The sequence below is a fragment of the Syngnathus leptorhynchus genome, chromosome 3, assembly GCF_054491065.1.
Source record: "Syngnathus leptorhynchus isolate UIUO chromosome 3, UIUO_Slep, whole genome shotgun sequence".
Classification (NCBI taxonomy): domain Eukaryota; kingdom Metazoa; phylum Chordata; class Actinopteri; order Syngnathiformes; family Syngnathidae; genus Syngnathus; species Syngnathus leptorhynchus.
The window spans coordinates 9,708,625-9,729,979 of record NC_141197.1 but is presented as its reverse complement, the minus strand read 5'-3'; the positions used below and the strand labels follow the sequence as shown (position 1 = coordinate 9,729,979).

The 21,355-nt window shown below is 41.3% G+C and overlaps 2 protein-coding genes across 2 annotated transcripts; one reads left to right on the top strand and one right to left on the bottom strand.

Moving 5' to 3' along the window:
• Positions 1–3,104: 3,104 nt before the first annotated feature.
• On the bottom strand, positions 3,105–13,811 carry tmod2 (tropomodulin 2). The gene is made up of 10 exons (XM_085907112.1): positions 13,663–13,811; positions 9,653–9,880; positions 9,422–9,578; positions 6,890–7,012; positions 6,596–6,670; positions 6,308–6,438; positions 6,114–6,221; positions 5,894–6,037; positions 5,533–5,677; positions 3,105–4,582 (listed from the first exon to the last, which is right to left on the bottom strand). Exons 2-10 carry the CDS (start codon positions 9,776–9,778, stop codon positions 4,551–4,553), a joined length of 1,041 nt encoding a protein of 346 aa, XP_085763238.1. The 5' UTR covers positions 9,779–9,880; positions 13,663–13,811; the 3' UTR covers positions 3,105–4,550.
• Positions 13,812–14,505: 694 nt separating this feature from the next.
• leo1 (LEO1 homolog, Paf1/RNA polymerase II complex component) lies at positions 14,506–20,682 on the top strand. The gene is made up of 14 exons (XM_085907111.1): positions 14,506–14,657; positions 15,026–15,174; positions 15,364–15,659; positions 15,810–16,018; positions 16,200–16,304; positions 16,378–16,472; positions 16,620–16,768; positions 16,872–16,956; positions 17,334–17,428; positions 17,520–17,654; positions 18,470–18,605; positions 19,037–19,229; positions 19,852–19,949; positions 20,386–20,682. Exons 1-14 carry the CDS (start codon positions 14,600–14,602, stop codon positions 20,536–20,538), a joined length of 1,956 nt encoding a protein of 651 aa, XP_085763237.1. The 5' UTR covers positions 14,506–14,599; the 3' UTR covers positions 20,539–20,682.
• Positions 20,683–21,355: the final 673 nt, after the last annotated feature.

Below are 21,355 nucleotides of genomic sequence, written 5' to 3'. Positions count from 1 at the left end.
ACATGAGAAAAATCTCACATTAGTTGTTGTGCATATGACCAGGCAACTCATTTATAATTTATGATGGTGGGATTAATTGATTGGAGCACATATTGATCCATATCATCCATACAGTTGAAATGATTTCAACTCCACCCGATTTACAGGGCACTTTAAACGACCGCCACGGCAGTAGCAGTGTCTAGCCTTTCTGTCCACTATGCTACCATATTTAACTTCTGTGTTGCAGTGCTACAGTTTAAGCCTTTAAGTCATAAATTAAACAAACAGTGCACAGATAATATTACAGTAGTCCCAGTCATATATTCTTTATCCTCCGACTAATATTATTGCTGTACTGATGAACTGATAGGAGTTGAGAGGCATTAATGAACAGTATTTTTCCCACTGTCTTATACCCTTCCCAGTTGGGCCTTCCCATATGGGCACACCAGAAAGAGCAGTATTGCACAATTGACTGTGATTAAAACGGTTCAATTCGTTTAAATGTTATCAAATTATACCATGGCTGTATGTTCTTGTTCAGCTTGGGACATAAAAACGTTTGTTGTTTAGTTTTAGAAGAACATTTTTTTATTGTTGTGAATTCTTGGTAGAGGACTCAAGGATGTCTGTTCATCTTACAAAAGAAATGTTATTAGCCACCCTCTTACAAAAAAAAGGAGGAGTAAGAACACAATGAGTCATAGTCACAGCGTTACCATGACAACACCTGCGCTGTCTCCTGATGATCTGATTGCATGCACAGATGTTGACAGCCAAGATTCTAATGCAATACCCTTCTCAACATCAGCTCCTCAGACAACATGGTCCTCGCAGCCTTTCGTAATACTTTGAAGGGCTAGGAACCTTGAAATAATTAGTCGTCTTTTTTTTCATAAAGTTTCCACTCGCAGCACGTCGCTGCAATGGTTAGCACGTCCGCCTCAGAGTTCATAAGGTGCGGGTTCAATTCCACTTCCGGCCCTCCCTGTGTGGAGTTTGCATGTTCTCCCCGTCCCTGTGTGGGTTTTCTCCGGGCACTCCGGTTTCTTTCCACATTCCAAAAACATGCTTGGTAGGCCAATTGAGCTCTCCAAATTGCCCCTAGATGTGTGAGTGCGCATGGTTGTTCGTTTCTGTGTGCCCTGCGATTGTCTGGCAACCGGTTCAGGGTGTCCCCCGCCTACTGCCCGGTGACTGCTGGGATAGGCTCCAGCATGCCCGCGACCCCCATGGGGTCAAGCAGTACAGAAAATGGATGGATGGATGGATGGATGGATGGATGGATGGATGGATGGATGGATGGATGGATGGATATTACAGTACACACTGACCAACAGTCCACCATTTGGTCTCTGACGACTCCTACTGGAAGAACGGGGCGTGACACCTTAGCTGTCATATTACTTTGAGCACTAGATGGCGCAAGGAATCCATCCATCAATGTAAGACACTATTAAAAAAAAAATCTCCATTCTGTAGTTGGGAGTGGCAATGCAAAAGTAGTTCACTAAAGCCAGGAGTAATTAATTACTTTTAAATATGTAAAGGGGGGACTGAGTTGGAAAAAATAACTCAGTCATCATGGGGCAGAGGACTGGGGCATGGGGCAGTCTTTTTCAAGACTAGGAAAATTTCAGCATGCTCCTTGACAGGCACTGGCACCTGACATTAACACAAACATCTTATTTGGAGTTGCACAGTAAATCTCACGGGTTCATGATACATCACTTTGGCCTGTTTTGTAGTGATCTCTAAAAATACCTCACTGCCCCATTTGCAAAAATATCTACAACTTCCAATCCCATCAGAAGGTTCTGCTTTATGCTTTAAAATTTCCCTTCAGTTTAAAAGTGCAGAAGGTGACTTAACTTTTTTGAACTGTTTTCTAAAAGTCCTTTAAGCCCCTCCTTCCTGTTATATTGTGTTAACCTTTGTTTGGCCGTCGAGGTAAACTTACTGAATGCATTGTTCAGGGTTTACACATCAAAACACCTGAACATAATCTGATGACCTCAAAGTCACCTTGTTCTCATTTTGAGACATAGCAACAACAAACATCCTTCACCTGCACTTTGACAAAAACTCTGCGCACTTCAGGCCCGCCCCGTGAAACCCATGAGGATGATGTCAAACATATGAATGACATCATCTCCCAGGCATGTGCAAACAATCACAGAAACCGGATTTGATTAAAGGGTGCACAGGAACTCCCAAACCACAAGGCCCCACTAGTTAGATGTTAGAACAAAAAAAAGAATAGCAAAGAGACGGAATGTAAAAACATTTATTGTTGAAGATATATGTATATTCAGCAGTGCGTTTCACCATGTCGTGTCGGCGCCTGTTATTTTAACATAATATACAAAAAAAAAAAAAATAGCCACAGTAGTTGTGCAGATCTGTGTTGCACACACATTGGCGAGTGCATACACAACGCATTTGAGATGCCATTTTACAATTCATATACATGAGTCACAGATTATCAACAAAGCTGCACATTAACTGTCCACCTGCACGTATTATGTGAAAAGACTACAGGATGTGAGCATGCAAATAACCCAACAAGGCTCAGATACAAATCATGTTGAAGGAATGTGGCATTGAAGTTGAAAGAACTGTTGGTCAACAGAAACATTTGAAGCAGATGCTATGACGGAATAGAGAACCTATGTCACAAGAACGTATTTACAAAATCTAAGGAACTCATTTGAGACATCTGAATAGCAGATTAGCGTACCTTGAGAAGGCTTGGCTTGAGGCACACAGCATGTTAAGAAATGAATGGTATGTTGATGGGAGAACCTGCTGAGGTTCAAGTGAAAGCGTGTGGGGCTAACTTAGACGGAAAGCTCGATTTATACAGTAGACAGTGAAGCTCCGCATATTCAAGGTTGTGTATTTACAAATGTGGATTTGATGATTAGGCCAATCTTGTGCCATTTTAGTGCCAAAGAACTCATTTGAAGTGAGTTGAGGTTTGTTTTGACAATAGTGCTTTGCCATTATCTTAGTGCCAAGAAATTATGTTGGTGTGGGTTGAGGAGCTTCATTTTGATAGAAGTAGCACTTGCTGCCATTTTCTGGCATTTATAGGTAATAATCAATCTTTTTTTTTTAGGGGGGGGGGGGGGTGGCAAATGAGTATTTTCTAGTGCAGGCGTCACTACAATAGTGGCTGTTACAAAAAGAAATAGCTCACTCCTACTGGACATTGTGATTTTCTTGGGTTGATTATTAAAAATTCTGATTTATAGAAAAGAGACTAATCATTCTGTTGATTCAAATATTGTGTCTATTATTCCCTCATCTGACTTAGTGTTGCATTTTCCTATTTAATCAAATCATTTTTATTGTGACAAATCACTAACACTCAGTGATATCATAGAACATGAGAAAAAGTTGAGCAAATTTAAATACTTCAGGTTTATATCACTGTGCAATAAGTACCCAAGAAGTAGCTTGATTTGAAAACATGTGGGAATGCAAGGGGAACATTAACTTTCATGTACAGTCATTTCACTCGCTTCCTTTGTTGTGTACTTCATATTGACCTTTTAAGAAACAAATTCTATTCCAAAAATAAAAAATAAAACCAATATTGCAAAAATACACACGCACAAGGAATGTTTATGAAATGACACCATGAGAAAGACTGTCTAAACCAAAACTAGAAAAATGACACAATTAAGCAATGCATGTGTTGGTCTTTGGCATGGTTTAACAATTTTATGGCTTCATCTGTTAAACCTTTTCACTACAGAATATTAATATCCTGTTCTCTATCCTGTCTGAAACCGTTAAAATAGAGCAGTGGAGAAATCTAAAACATTATGCCATGGTACATTTGAGTGGGTGGAGTATTTAACTAGAGGGAATGAGTCAGCAGTTATTTTATTAGGTTGATTGCAGCAACCAACTTTACTTAACTAAACATGCTTTGTTTGCATCAGAATCCGAACACGCAGCAGCTGTGAGGTTTTACAAGATAGTGGCAATAAAAATAAAAAGAAACCAGACAAAGCCTACATGTGCCTTCACTTGGGTTTACAACAAAGTTTGTAAATAGTGACGGACAGCAGGGTGGATGTGGAGGATTATTTTTTTTTTAGGCAGGCGGCGCTCCTGCTGTGTGAGCTGCTGGTGTGACCCTGGTGTTCCATGATGTGAACCTGAATGTTAAGGTTAATTTCTATTTTGCTATGTCATGCTAACCATTATTTCATGTGATATCAATATAAAAGAAGGAAAATAAAAAGTCAGGAGAGATCAGTTCAAGGCTGAAACCAGGGAGCAGCTGAAATGGAAAGACTAAAAACTAACTCGATTTACACCTTCAATGACAGCATAAAAATAATAATGAGAAACACATATATGGGTGAAGGAGGGGGCATTTCATTCCAGTTATTTCTCTTCTTCTCAGATGTATGTTCTTGCTGCGCCTCGCCCCACAGTTTGGCACAAGACTTGTTCCACACGGTGAGATGAGATCAGGGCATTGGTGGAAGTGATTCCACATGGCGAGATGAAGTGACATGATTGGCTGGGATACAGGCGGAACTCCACCTCTACTGGTCCCCTTCCACTCGTCTCCTGCGGACTGTGGGGAAAGAAATGTGTTTTTTTATTTTTTATTTATTTCGTTACCCCTCCTGCAAAAGCTAAATGGAAAGAAAAAAAACTGAACGATTACATGCTAACTACAACTTGTTAGTTGACATAATATGTGAGTGAGCACGTGGTGAAAGTTCACACGCATTTCATGAGCGTGCATCAGTGAGTGCATCATAATCTAAACTGGCACCACACTCTTAAAGCAGCAAATGGTCCCATGGACACTGTGAAGAGAAGTCACTGTTAACTTGCACTGAGCACAACCCATGCATCAGACCTGTGCTACTGCAGCTCTGACTGGAGGAGGAACTAAAAAAAAAAAGAGAGCAGGTCATTGGTGGCTAAAAGTTGAGAACATTCAAAATAGTAACCGGGAATTAAAGGTATAAAATACATGAAGCAGGAATAGAACAGTAAATGTAGCACTGTATTGCAAAAAAAACACTCTTACTATGTTTTCTGTGAATGTGAAACAGAAAAGCTGAAAAAATCCCAAATATAAAAAATAAAAAGATCCCAAAACAAAAATTCCACAACTTTGGAATATTGTATTACTTGTCACAATTCTATACAATTGCTCGTTTTAGCAGTATGAGAGAGAGTCTCAATCGGGCATCTCCAAGACTGGATCAAAAGTGATGTAGAGGAATAAAAACAGCTCGACTTCATTTGCACGCTGGCAAGAGGACAAGCACGTCATGGAAATGAGTAGAACTCTGCGACGATATTAAAATTCGGTGTTATTTTCATGTGAAATGATTTGAAATGCGTCAGACAAGAGTTTGTCAATGTATGGTAAATTGACAAGCAAATGTTTTCCACTGGGTACGTCACACATTTGTCACGACATGATCCACGCTCGACTATGCGCTGATTCAGAGCGGGTTGTAACAGGTTCTCTCTCACGTGTTACGTGTATGCGTGAGTGCGGCATACCCAGGTCATTGTTCTTGGTGATGGCGGTGGCAGCTCGAGAGCGTGGGCCCTGCTTGGTGAAGTGGTAGCCGAACTTCACTATACTCTTGTTCTCTTCCAACATTTTAGCTATTTCCATCTCTACATTGGTACCCAGCTGTTGCCTCTGAAACACAATTCACCACCTTGAAATGTCTGCAATATCGGACTAAGGGCAACTTCACAGAAGCCGGGATCACATAGTTGAACTTACAAAAGGGGAAAAATGACAAATATTGTGTAAGCTCTTGCCGTTTACATTGTCAGGCATCTAAATAAGAAAAAGGTTTTGTCGAGTACTACAGCAAAAGTCATTGGACAGGAGAGAGATGGAAGAATGAACCTGGTTGTCTATCTTGATTTCTGTGAGCGTGTCATTGTCCCGCAATGCGTCAATCAGCGACTGCATTCCGGCACTGGTGATGAAGTTGGACTCCAAGTTCAAACTTCGCAACGTCTTGTTCTCCCTCAGCATGTTGCTGAACGCCTGGACGAGCAATATTTCAAAAGGTGAATACGGAGCATCTCTGTGAGACGAGAGCTCCGAGACCAGCATCTCTCACCACTGCGATGGGGTCGTTACTCCGTGTGGCTGCCATGCTGAACTGGGTTACGTGGGTGTTCTTCTCCATGGCTTTGGCAAGGTCTTTGAGAGTGGGGACTGGGATGTTCTGCAAAAAGGACATTTGGTTGAAAGTTGAAAAGATAGTTGTTATACTAACCTCAAAAGCATGTTGGTTTTGAATGAGTTTTGCACCTTAATATTGTTCAGGTTGACCTCGGTTAAGGAGGGATCGTTGCGCTTGATCTTATTCAAAGTTTCTTCTACATTTGTGGGATTGGGTGGTTCGTCAAACACGGGGGTCATCTTCTCCCCTTTAACAACATCTTGAGAACAATAACAAGTTTGTTAGTTTGTGGCGGACATTGGAGCGGGCCTCTCACCCAGCAGGCACGATTTTAGCTTGCCAACTCCATATCAAGTATGTTACGGTACTGTATTAAATCAAGGCAAAGTAGTGCTGTGACTTTTTGCTTTCCATACCGTTGTAGCCCTCTTTTCCTCCAGTTCCGTCATACGTTTGATTGCTGGTTACAAGCGTGTGAACACCCAGGATTGCTATAAACAAAAGGAGGTCATGAGGCTCTACACAGGCACAGATGACCACGAATAAAAATAAAGTTGAAGGCCATTCTGGGACTAACATTCTTGGAAGACACGCGGTATGACTCGGACTAGTTGTACACAATAAAAATGGAATCATGAGCGCCAACTGGAATTGACTATCTAGTTTTGGTCCTTCAGCCCAAACAGATGTAAACAAGTAAATCCATTTACATGCAAGATCGCAGAGTTCTGTATCGGTGGCACTGGACAGGGCTTCCTCCAATTCTGGGTCAAGTGTTGTGACATTCTCCTGTCGCATTTCCACTGGTTTCTGTTTCGGAATAAATACTTTGCCTGGGGAGACAAAATGAGAGAGCGGTGAGGAAAGAGCACAACAAGGAGATAATTCCTTCCTTGTAGACAGGACAGACAGGAAAAAAGTGCTTATCAAACAGGGTGATGATACGAGTAGGTTCAAGTCAAAGTTTTGTTTTGCTACATATTTGATCGCATCCTCTCGTGAAACTGCAGCAGTTGAGGATCTTGGCCTTCAATAAGCTTATATTTAATTTCCCTTACGGGATGATACAGATACTTGTAACGCATCTGTTTAAATGACCTTTCTTATTTCAGTTAGATGCCGGGAAGGTTTTAGGTCTTATTTCATACCATTCACCATTGATTTCAACTACGTGAGAAAGCCTTGCAATACAATATTGTTTGATTGTATTATCAATATTATGATTACAAACACCCTATTTATTGTTATATCAAATGTAAGTATTAAAATACATCTTTATTTATATTGCCGCGTTCACATCGAATGACGAGACAATTTTCATCGATATATTTATCATTCCAATTACGGCATTTGCATGACTGATCAAACTAATTCAAACCAGTTTTTTTTTTGTTTTTTTTCCTCCATTCGTCTCCAACACACAGCAGTAGCTTGAGAGCGTCAGTGACCGACTGCTTCCTGTGCTCTCGGCAAACAATACGGCATCATATTGCAGCGCGCAAAGTGTTTTGATTTCCTGAAATGCTCCCGAATCTTAAAATCCCTACTCAACTTCCTTTGCAGTTTCTGGTAGTCTGAGACAATATAATTGATGCGGCTTATTGGGCTGTTACGATTTAAAGTGCAAATTCTAAAGGGTTAGGCTCCATGTGTTCTTCTGCTACAACATTTCACACAATCCTCAATTGTGCCAAACTAAGACTAAACAGCGCGCATGGTAGTGCCCATGGTAACCACTGAGGGGAAAAAGGGGGGAAAGGGAAGGAAGTCATGAACAATAAATGAACTGTAATCTTGACTGCGCTGCTGCGGTGTCACAGCCTGTGAATGCCAGTGCTAGGCGCCTGCAAAAAAAAAAAACACCAGGGGCTTCTCACTTGTTCCTCTCTTTCCAGTCAGTCAAGCCAATCAAATTGCTCAGACTGGTCCCCGGTGGCAGTTCTGGCACTTCCTGGAGCCAACAACAGCAATTATCAGGCTCCATCCTGCGCCTATTTATTCAAAGCCATAGAAATTTTCAGATGTGGTTTATGGTCTCAAAACGCAAATAACCATGTTAAATTTCTGCAAACCTCAAACGTCTGAGGTTGGCAGTGAGGGAAAAAGAATTGGGAATGAGAATCTCAATGAGAAAAAGGGAAAAAAAAAAAAAAAATGAAGAAGCTAAAGGCCTGATATCCTTTGCAGGGGTTTCCAAAGCACTTGAGGTTGTTTGTTTTAATTTATCAGCAGGGGGTGAAAAGAAGAAGGGAAAGGGAATCTGCAACATTCCATATAATTACTGCAATGATTCAAGTTTTCCATGTCGTCATAGAACTTGCACAGATACACATATGGGATACATTACAGCTAAGGGGCCAGTGAGGGTTCAGTGTGGATGTCAAGATGTCAGTTTCACATCTCCTACATATGAGTGGAAAGAATTTTTTTATCTTTAAAAGATCCTGACAAGGGGAACTCCTTTGGACCATGCTAGTTGTTATCACTCAACTGAGATTGGAATGATAAACGGAACAGTTACATAGTTACCTACACACTTGTGAATCATGCCAACACATGTAGTGCAATTTCTTATGAACACAAACGGTGAAGCAAACCATGTGAACAGACAATGACAATACTCATAGGCATATGTTAATAATATTACAGTGGCTTTTAGAGTCACTCAGTTGTGAAACTTGTCTTTGTTTGTATGTCAATAGTCTCTTGCCCCTGGTGGAAAAAGCTCATACACCAGATGGAGCATAATGTGGGTTTGTCACAGATTACAGTATTGGCATTTGCTTTCATTTCAATAAGGAAATGTATAAGCTGCTATGAGGACAAGTGGTGCAGATAAAGAATGGATGGATTTGAGATAGAAAGCTTTTGGCAGAACAAAACACACTCTTAGATCAAGGCACCACTGTACTAATTTCTAATATCTAGTCAACTTCAGTTAAACTGTTGTAGATCCCTTCTGGCGACTCGCCCCACGCACAACGGTGGTACTCCCACGCACTCCGCCATCATGTTGCATAAGACCGGATAAGAATTAGTAATACTTGCAAAGACAGCAGTAGAGTAATTACAGCTGCTTACTGCTGCAGACACAAACCCATTGACGCACATCAGCTCGCCAAAATAAAATATCTCTCGTTTTTTTTTTGTTTTTATTTCATCGTCACTTATCGTGATAAGGTTGATGTGTGCTGGGTGCTTTGGATTTTGAGAAGCAAATTGTCGCAGTTGGTTTTACACACCTTTCCTCTCTCCAGTGAAAGGGACAATGTCCTCTCTGTCTTTGTACTCTATGGCTTCTTTCTCCAGGTATTTGAGGAGACGCTCTCTGTCAAACGTTCCTGTGGCTCCTTTTGCTGTTTGGTTCTTTTGACGTAAACCCGCTGGAAGAAGAGCATTCTGAGAGGGACCAAAGACACCCATTAGAAGCAACCTAAAAAAAAAAAAAAGTTAACTCAGAAATAAGCTCTGACCTCTGGGTCCATCTCCTCCAGGGCCGTCTCCAGCTGTTTGAGCTCATCCACCGACAAACTGTTAAGAAGCTCATCTTCATCCAGATCCTTGTACTTGTCCAGGTCCTTTTTGAATGGCAACGCCATGATGCTCACTGTTGCTTTCCCGACCACACCGAACGGCAGACTGCGGCCCCACTTTCAATGTCTCTGCCCTGTCGCTCCACAGAAGAGAAGGCTACCTGAAGACTAAAAGAAAAAAAAAAAACAGAAACCAAACAATATGACTTTCTGACAGCTGGAATATGAGTAAAATATATGAGTTGTTGTTTTTTTTTTTGCCCAAGGATCGGTTACGATTGAGTGCTATGAGTTCTGAGTTATATGATCTGAAAAAAAAAAAAAAGATTAAACTACAATTTATGCAACAAACAACTATTCAGTCACGTCTATTTTGGATGTTGGAGACAACAAGGAAAGTCTGCAAGCGGCACAGGAAAGCCAAAGCAGATTTAAAACCCGGCACTCAGAAGCGTGAAGGAAATGTGCAAATCATTCATCTGCTGTGCATCACCGATGATATGGTGTGTTCTAATAAATGATTACCAAAACATTGTTATTTAAAGACTCATTATTTTTGTAGTTAAGTCAGGCATAGCCTTGACTCATCTCTAAGCGGATGCCAAACTCTTGTTAAAAAACCCAAAACAATTTAATCAAAGTCTTTAATAAAAACACGCCAATGTTGATGTCATCCTTTGAAACAATAGTTGATCACAGCTGCCTGTGCTGCACATAAAGCTTTCCAATGACGTAACACACAGCTGGAACCAGAAAACTTTTTCAGTCAACAGACTGACCACTCCTGTGAAGACTGCAAACTCTCGCCCGGTGAACCAAACGGGCTACTTTAACCACCGAGACAAACAAAATCCCTCTCTGTCTCTACCATATCGTTATTTCAAATCCATATGTACCTTAAAGCAAATAGTATGTGTGCAAATTAACATGAAGCAAGGTGAAGACATTTGATAATTTTCTATCTTGTGGGTGACGCAATCTCGGTTTTCTGATCGCTCTCCCACGCCACAGTTGGAACATAACATGACCTCATCATTTCCAGATTCCCCTAAAGTGGTCCACATCTGAAGTTAGGCCTAATCCCTCCCCCAAACTATAGACATTTAACCCTATAGTTTCCTTTATAGTTTTCTCGGGCTATTTCATTGCGCAAGAAAGTGAACATTAAGCAAGTCTTCCTACCGCTAGATTACATAAGACTTGCCCTTCAACCTAAATAATTCAACAATGTAAACATTGTGGCAGCTGGAAAAAAAGACTTCAGAGGGGTTTCCTGAACACTACCTTGTGCAGTTCAGTCCCTCGCCTCCACGATTCAACCTCTTTCTTTCTCTTAACTCTTTCCCTTTGCCTGCTCTATTAAGCCACCACAACAAAGACATTAGGGAGAAATGGTAAGAGTCACAGCAGGGGCATTTACAAGCCTGATAACTTGGGCTGAACTGAAATGTCAACACTGATGGGCTTTAATCAACAGCAATAATACCACTCAAATAATAGTGACTTGAATGCTAATAGGTTGCTTATACTGTTATACAGTAGGAACTGTGTTTCTGTACTTAAACAAACAACAAACTTTCACAACGGCGTAAAAAAATTCAAGTTTAAAAAAATATATATATCAGAAAAATTCAGCCAGAAACATTCCTTGGAGACGCGACAACTGTTGTTGTGTGATGTTTGAGTGAAATGTATATGCCAAGTTTGTCTATGTGAGCAATATTTAAATCAAACGTTTCCATCAAAACTGCAATGGCGAGTGCTGAATTGTAGGTACTTGGAATCATACTCTGGGAGTGGTATCAGAGCATCCCTATTCAAAATGTCAGTTGATATGTTACAAATGCTGATGGCTTGAGAGGCGTGATGATATTTCTGGTCAGGATTTGGAGAAATTGCAGCCGGGATAAACATAAGACACACACATATAATGCTCTTATGACAAGATGAGCCCGAAATAACACAGTTTACGATATTATCCTCTTTTCTAAAACCGCAGCCAAGAAAGCCCAGTAAAACGGAAAAATATTTGTGAACGTAGACAGTGATAATGGTGTTAAAACACTGCAACAAGAGGATCCATTAGTGCAGTCTGATTAATTCCATTGTCCTTCTTATCTCTGCTAATCCTTCAACACAAACATACAGGTAATGACACTAAGCCAATAATGCTACAAACCCATCGACACAGCTCACCTTGTCACCTCGACCTTTCTCACACTGACCTCACCGACATCAGAGCAACATATCTATTTCCGTTTTAACAAATCTATGGATATTCAGAGTGTTAATGGAAGAAAGTATACATCAGGGAGATAAACAGGATGTCCTTTCATCTTATTCCCTTATTATAGTAGACCGGCCTAACAAGACTATAGTTAGAATTACCCAGATCCCTCATCCCACGCGTTGCTCTGTTTCATTCCCACACGGTCTCGCTCCATCTTGTACATCCTCTACTACTACACTGCACTGCACTGATGAAGGCAGATGGCAGAATATATATTGTCTTTATCTGCCAAATACAGAGGTGAAAAGATTATCTGTAATGTGACTTGCCCAAAATATATATATATATATATATATATATATATATATATATATATATATATATATATATATGTATTTATCCATTTCGATAATAAACGGGCTCTCCTAAAGACTTGGCAATGACAAGGCAGGAAATGGGGTGTTACTCGAAATAACACATGATTGCTTACTCCCCCATTCAAGCTGCGCACTTGAGACACAAACTACATTATTGCTGTACGAAGTATAATAAGAGAAGCTTTCAAGGAGCTTCCGGTGTTTCAGCTTGGCCAAGACTAAAAAAGAAAGCATGAACGTAAAAGCATAATTATGTTCTACGAGAAAGACCGCTTTAGAATGGCAGTTTAGAATAATGAAATGGGGTTATTAAACTTAATCTGACTTTTAGAACTGCTTATTTACAAATATTTCTTTTTGTGGCTGGTAAATGTATTCAATCCACTTCATATTTGGCTATTTACACTATACACCACATTTCTGAGCAGGTTGCTTTCTCTCTATGCAAGCAAATCCTATCTGCAGAGCCTGTTTATCTGCAATTCAACACTGCATCGGGTAGGTGTGGCAGACGGTAGGTTTCAACGCCATTGTCATGTCAGCGTGCAAGGTATAAACAACAACGACCTCGCATCTTGTAAGACGATCAGCTGAAAGCTCACTTTCCCTGAGCGAACCATGCACCATAACACAAGAGCCACACCCTTGCATTCACCATGCCGACCAGACAGACTACCAAAAGTGAACTCGGATGTAGAATGTGAAGAGGAAAGTGTACAGTAACACATCTATATGATCTTGCACTTAATTATTGACTGTACGTGGTATTTTACACTTCTCCCTTCCGTGCTCTTATTGAAGATGGGAGTCACCGTGGAACAATTCGAATACTGACGTGTGTCTGCGCTTGCCTGAAACTGAAATTCATTCATAGATGGACTACTTTTGTCAGGTACCAGAAGAACTGGATGTCATTGTGTTACAAGCAACAACACGCCCATTGGGTGACAAGGCGTACATTGCATTCTGTGGGAAAGTTTACGGAAATGCTGTAAAACCATTCGTAGAAAGAATTTCATTCATCTGCGTTTAACTCGTCATGACATGCTTATGACGATCCCAGCGACAGTTAGAATCCGTACATGAAAGTGGAATAAGCAAATCGGCAGTTAAATTAAGACTGTTTGGAATATCCACTGAAACTAGGCATCTGATAGAAATAGCCTGACAGCAACCAGCTAGCAGGCTAACATTCGCTCAACAGTGCTAAAAAGCTAGCTCATCCAGCTCGAGAGCACACGTATAAGTGGCAGTTTTCGTATAAATCCAATTATTCCAGCAAGCTGATCGATCAAAATAAAAAAGAAATCGTTTGGTGAGCGCATGTCTCTCGCAGGTCTTACCTGAGGGATGATGAAACGAGGCGTAGAGATCTGACTTCCTTGTGAGAACAGTGTCTTGTGCATTTAATTTCTCGTCAGCCTTAGGGTGGTACAACAGGGAAAAGAGAGTGCCGCAGATTCAATGAGTGACGTACAATTGAACCAATCCACAACGCTGTTACACGATTTTTGCCCAATGGTGGGAAAGAACCAACTCCAAAGGGGGGGGGGGGACTGCAAGTCAAGCGGAAATGATCTGAATGAAATATAGTTCCAGAATATTTTGTAATTTTTAATGCATTTTAATTTCATTTTAAAATAACCAGGCTGCACGAATGAAATGTCTGACTAGTCAACAGTCAGGTTTTTTTTCCTCACTAATTGTGCCACTTTTGACCAGTTCCACTTAAGATGGTAAACTGCTGAACTAGTAACAATACTAGGCCTAACTCGTGTACACGCGTCATCCTTGTTTATCCATATTGACGTTCATGTACTGGTATGCTAGTTGTCGTAAGCACAATTATGGCAGAAAGGTTGATCGGAAAACTACATATTACTAGTGAGGTAAACTATTGCACTAAATGAAAATTGTGTGCTCCACATGATATATCATGACATAATAATTTTAAATATATATTATTCAGTAGTTGTACGAGTTGCTGCGAATGTCAACTTTTGCAGTTTTACCTCACTACTGTATATGTAGTTGTCCTTTTATGTCAGAGTTGCCCTACTAGTTGGCATAACTGTCATTAGTGGAGAAAAAAACGTAACCAATAATAAATATAGTTCTACTTTACACACTCAATTAAAGCAGCATATCAAGGTTATCCACGCCCTGCGTTTTACCGCTCCCTAGTGTTATTTGCACTTCAGCAGCCCCAGCGTGACCGCGGAAGTTGAATCTATCTTCCTAAATACTTCCGGTAGGTCACATTTCCACAGTTTTGGAAGAATGGCGGATATGGATGAACTGTTCGGTAGTGATGGAGACAGCGATAATGATCAACGAGGTATGGAGCTCTATTTGAGCCTTTCATCTGCTACTTGTATGACCTTAGCATGCTCACCTAGTAAAAACAAAAACTAGTTAGCTCTTGTCAGGCTAAAACAGGTAACGCACACTTGTTTGTTAGCACTTATGCTAACACATGAACAGCACAGGATACAATTAACGACTGTCGACTGGTTTACTGCGTAGTATGCAAAACATACGGCAGAGTGCGAGTTGATAGCCCATTGATCGATTATAATGACTATTTAATACGTAAATTACTGCCTCCTCTAAATGCAATAATTATGCAGAATTTTAATGCATATTTTCTTTATAATATCATTTGTAAGTGCACGTGTGCCTAATGTTGTGACCGATGTCCTACAGATTCAGCTTCAGGCTCCGGTTCTGACTCTGAGCAAGAGCGACCTCGTTCTGCCAGCAACGCATCTGGCAGTGGCAGTGACAGTGAGAGAGAACGAGATGACGACGACGAAGATGAAGGCCAGGAGGGTGGAAAACCCAGTATCAATAAGGTGTGTGCCACTGTTTGACCCCTGGCTAAAATGAGACTCAGAAATATCACATGGTTAACAATGTAGAGGCAAGTAGTAGTAGTAAGAAAACACTAACTTGTCTAAAGACTGTTGTATTTAGCGAATCCTCGCTATATCGCAGTTCATCTTTTATTTGACAGGGCTCACTGTACATCTTGTTATTCCCAGGAACTGTTTGGAGATGACAGTGAGGAAGAGCACAGTCAACACAGTGGCAGCGGACGTAGTGACAACCAGTCTGAGCGATCGGGCAACCAGTCCGACGCCAGCGTGCACTCGGATCAGGCTGAGAACGAACACTCTGATGCAGAGCAGCACAGTGGCTCGGAGCGTGGCCATCGAGACGATGAGGAGGAGGAGGAAGATGGAGGCCGCCACTCGGATGGCGGAAGCCCGGCAGGCAGTGGGATGTCTGGAGGGGGGAGTCCTCGCTCTGAGAGGGGCAGCATCCGCTCTGACAGAAGGTACAGATTCTGATGAAATGTTTTGACTTTGCACAATTTGTGATTTGATACCTTTTTGATAGGGATTATGATCTCTGAAAAAGCAACATCTCCATGTAGTCCAGGTAGCTAATAATGTGGGTGTACCTTGTTCATTTTATTTTATTTAAGCATTCACAGTGACCTTGGAACCCCGCGTTCGGGTGGGGCCACCCCTCACTCTGATGGAGAAGGGTCAGGCCAGGAGAACCATTCAGATGACGACAAGTGGGACGGCAGGGTAAAGAGCGACCAATCAGAGGACGAAGAGGAGAAACGGCACTACTCGGACGAAGAAAGGGATAATTCTGACGATGAAGGCCCCAGGAACAGAAAGTCAGGTACAGTGGACTTGGGACCAGGTTGGTCCGAGAATAGCTCTAATCTATGTATATTGACGCCCATTTTTATGACGACAGATGACTGATTAATAGTTTAGCTGGTTTGTGTAATATACACACAAGATAAAGTGAACCGGGCCAAAAGACGCATTGTGTACATTTTTGTTTTGTATTTTTTCAGAATTTGCGAAAGGAAGCGATAGTGAAGATGATTTCCTCCACAGGAGAAGCAAAACAAAAGCTGCTTCAGACTCAGATTCTGACAGTGACATTGGTGGAAATGAAAGTAAGGTACCCTAATGAGTGCTCACCATTCACAGAACATTTTAAAAGACTGTTCATTCTTTGCTCCTACACAGACAAAAAGGCTGTAGCGGATGACCTGTTCGGCGAAGCTGACGATATCTCCTCTGACAGTGATGCAGAAAAGCCTCCAACCCCAGGACAGCCCATGGTAGCCAACTCCACTTTTTCATTACTGTCTCTGTCATTTTGAAGAAGAATTACCACGTAGCCCTCAGAGCATCTCGCTGAGCCTCGTTGTGCTAATCCCTTTAATCATGGCTCAATGAAGCGGAGTTTGATGAGCTGTTCTCTTTAGGATGCGGAAGATGGTTTGGAAGGAGAGCAAGCAGAGGAGGAGCCTGTGCCTGAGACTCGTATCGAAGTCGAGATCCCCAAAGTCAGCACTGACCTTGGCTCTGACCTTTACTTTGTTAAGCTGCCCAACTTCCTCTCTGTGGAGCCCAGGTTCGAGCCAATTCCACTTTATAGACAGACGCACGTTGTACTCAGTGTTAAAGTATAACTTCTGAATGATCAATCTGAGTTCATTTGAATTCCCCCTTTGTAGGCCTTTTGACCCACAGTATTATGAGGATGAATTTGAGGATGAGGAAATGCTGGATGAAGAAGGACGCACCAGGCTGAAGCTGAAGGTGTGTCCACTGCACTCTTTGCCTATTGTATAACTGAATGTGCTTGAGTGTCAGTCAGTCATTGCAGCAGTAACTGACCCATGAGTCTTTTGCGTTGCTAAGGAAGAATTTTTTCCCTCTCCTCAAAACTCCAGCAACTCGCTTAGATTAAACTTTGACCTGGCCCCTCACCAACCTTTATTTTGTCTTGTGCCATTCAGATGTCGACTGACTGCTATGTTTTATTCCGTTATCCTGTTGCGTAACCCGAGAGCCATTGCGCTAGAGGGCACAATCTGCTAGCCATAAGAAAAGAGCCATGAAAAAAATATAAGTTAGGACTTGACATGGTCAGAGTTGCTTAACTGTGGTTGACTGGAAAAGGTTCAATTTCCCAGGTGGAGAATACCATTCGGTGGCGAGTCAAGCGCGACGAGGAGGGAAACGAAACACGCGAAAGCAACGCGCGCATTGTCAAATGGTCCGACGGGAGGTACGTCTTAACTGTCGACCTATCTCTTTGTCTGATTGCTCTCCAAATGTCTGGGCCCTCTCGAGTCTCAGCGTTTTGCTTTCTGCTGCAGCATGTCCCTCCACTTGGGGAATGAAGTGTTTGACGTTTACAAAGCACCACTCCAAGGAGACCACAACCACCTGTTCATCCGCCAGGGTACTGGCTTGCAGGGACAGGCTGTGTTCAAAACCAAGCTCACATTCAGGTACTCAAACACTCTTCTGTGGGTTATCAAGAATAAATCAAGGCCTTGGTAAAGGCAGACAACTTCAAATATGAAATCTCAGGTCCTCTGCTGTGTATTCCTCTAACAAGCCCCAAGTTAAATCTTACTCTCAGCAACCATAGCAGCCTCTATTGGTGCTCCATTGAGAAATATGCTCCAAGTCTTTCAATTAGCTTGTGCAAGCTGTCCAACTTTGTGTAATCCTCTTAGCTGCCACTCGTCCACCTGATGTTTTGTTTTCTCAGACCACATGGGACTGGTGGGATGCAACCCAAGGCTGATTTAGTGCACAACAGTGCCTCACTCTGCCAAATTAGACATTGCCTTTTGTGTTGTTGTGGCACTGTGTTTTGATTCACATTTCTGCTGTGATGAACACAGTGGTTACCAAACTTTTTTTTAAGAAATATGAAACTTTGATTGAACTGCTTAAGCGCAATTGTTGCAGCAAAATTCACCTGACCCGATCAACCAGGATTTGACGATTAAAAAGTAACCCGATGTGTGATTATGATAAATATTCCATCATTAATTGGGTCTACCGCTCATAGATTGATAGATGCTTATAATGATATCATTTATAATTAGTGACTAGTTTTCAGAACTCGCTTGTGTTGCGAAAAATCGTCACACATGCCATTGGCTGTGAGAGTGGGAAGTTCATTCGCTTACTGATCGGCACAGTTTATATATCTTCGCAAGTGACATTGGGGCATTTTATCCAATGCACAAGTATCTACCTCAGGATCAGACAGTAGTTTGCTGTGATTTATGATGTCCATTTCCCTCGCCAGGCCTCACTCCACTGACAGCGCCACACACAGGAAAATGACTTTGTCTCTGGCCGACCGCTGTTCCAAGACACAGAAGATCCGAATCCTCCCGATGGCTGGACGAGATCCAGAGTCGCATCGCAATGAAATGATTAAGGTGCGGCGTTCTATTCCGTTTCTGTTTTCAAAACGCACTTATCACCACCAGAAAAGAATCCAAATGGCCCGTGGTGTGTATTATACACAAAGCACAGCTGCTTACATAAAGAGACATCGTGACACGCTTACATAATAATGGTGGACTGTGGTTGGCAACACTGACATTTTTGTCATCAAGACTCTGGGGCCGGTTATGTCTTTGCTGCCAACTCAAACAGAGCAGCCATTATCCACTGACTCTTTTTTTGGGCATGGCTAATAGCGTTAAGACAAACAGCATCATCACCCAAGTCATTTTTTAACTTTTTCAGAAACGAGACAAAAATATAACAACAGACTCAGTGTGTAGAGTTGCCTCAATGGGCTGTGTAATACTACATGAGATGTTTTTTTAAAAATGTAGTCTCCAACTGGTTCCCGTCAATGTAGAAAGAAGAGGAGCGCCTGCGAGCGTCTATCCGGAGAGAGTCGCAACAGAGGAGAATGAGGGAGAAACAGCATCAAAGAGGCCTGAGCAGCAGCTACCTCGAGCCCGATCGCTACGACGATGAAGAAGAGGGGGAGGAGTCCATTAGCTTGGCGGCCATCAAGGGCAAATACAAAGGAGGAGGCGGCTTGAGAGGTGAGCTCTGACACTGGTGGAAGGTAACCAAATATTTATAGTCATTTATATTTATTTATAAGTCAATTTTCCAGCTCTAATTAAATGACACCTATTTGTCTTTGTGCTATCTGCTTTCCGAAGCTTTGTTTTTCAAAATAGGCTTACAAAGTTCCTTTTTTTTTTTTTTAACCTTGGCAGACGACAATGTGATGGAACTAGAGAAAGTCAAGAGTTGTTCAAATCTTGATTGATTGAAATCTCAAGGCAAGAAAACAGGGACAACAGCGACAAGGATGATCGTGAATCAGGGAGCATAAGAATGATGCAACAGATTGGCCTATCCTCAAATACAATAAAGGCACAAGTAAAATAGAAATAGTGAAACAGAGAAATAGCTCATTTCTGGAACCAGGCTCTGATGTTGTATAATAAATATTGGAACATAAAATGAGGGCAATACCAGCTTGAAGGAAAAAAAACGTCCAGTTTATAACAACTGTTGTCTGTGTAATGGTAAATTGTATTTGTCTTTCATCATCAAACGCTTTAATATGGACATGTTCCAAATCTCTTTCTATTAATTCAAAGAATGTGTATTTTTATGAGGTCTCCAACTGTTGTGCTCTGTCGCACTCCTTAGAGGAACGAGCGAGGATATACTCATCAGACAGCGATGAAGGCTCTGATGACGACAGGGCCCAGAGACTGATGAAGGCCAAAAAGCTTGACAGTGATGAGGTGAGTGTCATATGCCACTCTGCCCACAGGTGGCGTTGTGATGCCGACCAGCGCTAAGGCTGAGTAGCCATCCAACTTTGAAACACAATGCCTGCATGAGCAAGAGTAAAAGTGCATACTCGTGTTTTCCACTCGAAAGAAGTGCAACGAGCGGTTAACAGTGTGCATGCATTCAACAGCTGTCCTGTTTTTTATTTATTTATTTATATCATAGCTTGGTATACATGATCTGTTCCGGGCCCCTTTCCCCACAAAACAACAAACATATTGGTGATGTGTTTTTAATCAGGACAATAGCAAATTCTATATGATTAAACACAAAAACATTGATTATTGCTGCAAATAAGCAGAATGTAATGAATGAAGAAAGTTTGTTCACAATTTAATGCTTTGATTCCATTCCTTGTGCTTGAATTTTTATTTGTGTTTATTGTAGGAGGGTGAGGGGTTAGGCAAACGAAAGGCAGAGGACGAAGAGGAAATCGCCACAAAGAAGGCCAAGAAATATGTAATCAGCGATGAGGAAGATGAAGATGAGGAGGAGGAGGAGGCAGAAGGGGAAGTGGAGGAAGAAGAAGACGATGAATAAAACTCTCTCAGTGCCCGGCCCAACATCCATCCCATGTTTTGTATATATTTTTAAGGAAAGCTCCGTGTAGGTGTGCACAATTGTTGATGTTGTGTACAACTGAAGTGAGAAATAAATGTCTTATGTAATAAACATTCCTAAAGCCTTTTGTCCATCTTTTCTAACAATTTGAATCAAATGCATGAGTCACACAGCAAGGTTATGATTTTTTTAATGCTACAAAGCGAGTGAATTTCACCAAAAGGTGCTTTTAAGAACCAAGAAATTGCAATTTTCCATTGAAATTCATATTCAGTCAATTAAATATATGTTGAGCAAACATATACTAGTAGTAGTAAAGCTCCCAAAAAAATGTTCATACCAAAATCACTTTTGGCATATTTAGGCTCCAATAGGCCAATATTGATTTTTTTTTTTTATATATATAGTGCAGCACTATTGTTTAACATTTTGAGGCTAACAAGGTAATTTTGTGAGTTATGTAATATAAGTGAGGTGCAATCCCCTTTTCATTTATTAGTCCTGTGACGTGAATGTTCCTCCTCCTTGAAAGCAGGCAAGGTCACACCATGTTGTCTCTATCTATATGCAGTAGGACAGCAATGTATGAATGCAGCAACAGAACTGGTTACTAATTCAAGCTTATCCACTATGATGACGCACTGTCACACAGAAACAGACAAGGACACACCTAGGCTAAATTATTGGTGATTTTTTTAAAACGACACACCCATAATAGTTCCTGAAATAACTTCAAACTGGTAAATATTATGTAATAATTCATTCAAAAAAAATACAGTAAAATAATGAATGAAAA

What these genes read in the sequence shown, in the direction of transcription:
- tmod2 (XM_085907112.1), bottom strand. Translation starts at nt 9,778, where the DNA reads ATGGCGTTGCCATTCAAAAAGGACCTGGACAAGTACAAGGATCTGGAT. An exon ending in AGGAAAAGAGGGCTACAACG is followed by an intron (nt 6,439 to 6,595) that starts GTATGGAAAGCA and finishes ATTGTTCTCAAG; the next exon opens with ATGTTGTTAAAGGGGAGAAG. An exon ending in AAATCAAGATAGACAACCAG is followed by an intron (nt 5,678 to 5,893) that starts GTTCATTCTTCC and finishes ATTGTGTTTCAG; the next exon opens with AGGCAACAGCTGGGTACCAA.
- leo1 (XM_085907111.1), top strand. Translation starts at nt 14,600, where the DNA reads ATGGCGGATATGGATGAACTGTTCGGTAGTGATGGAGACAGCGATAAT. An exon ending in CAGCGATAATGATCAACGAG is followed by an intron (nt 14,658 to 15,025) that starts GTATGGAGCTCT and finishes GATGTCCTACAG; the next exon opens with ATTCAGCTTCAGGCTCCGGT. An exon ending in AGCATCCGCTCTGACAGAAG is followed by an intron (nt 15,660 to 15,809) that starts GTACAGATTCTG and finishes ATTTTATTTAAG; the next exon opens with CATTCACAGTGACCTTGGAA.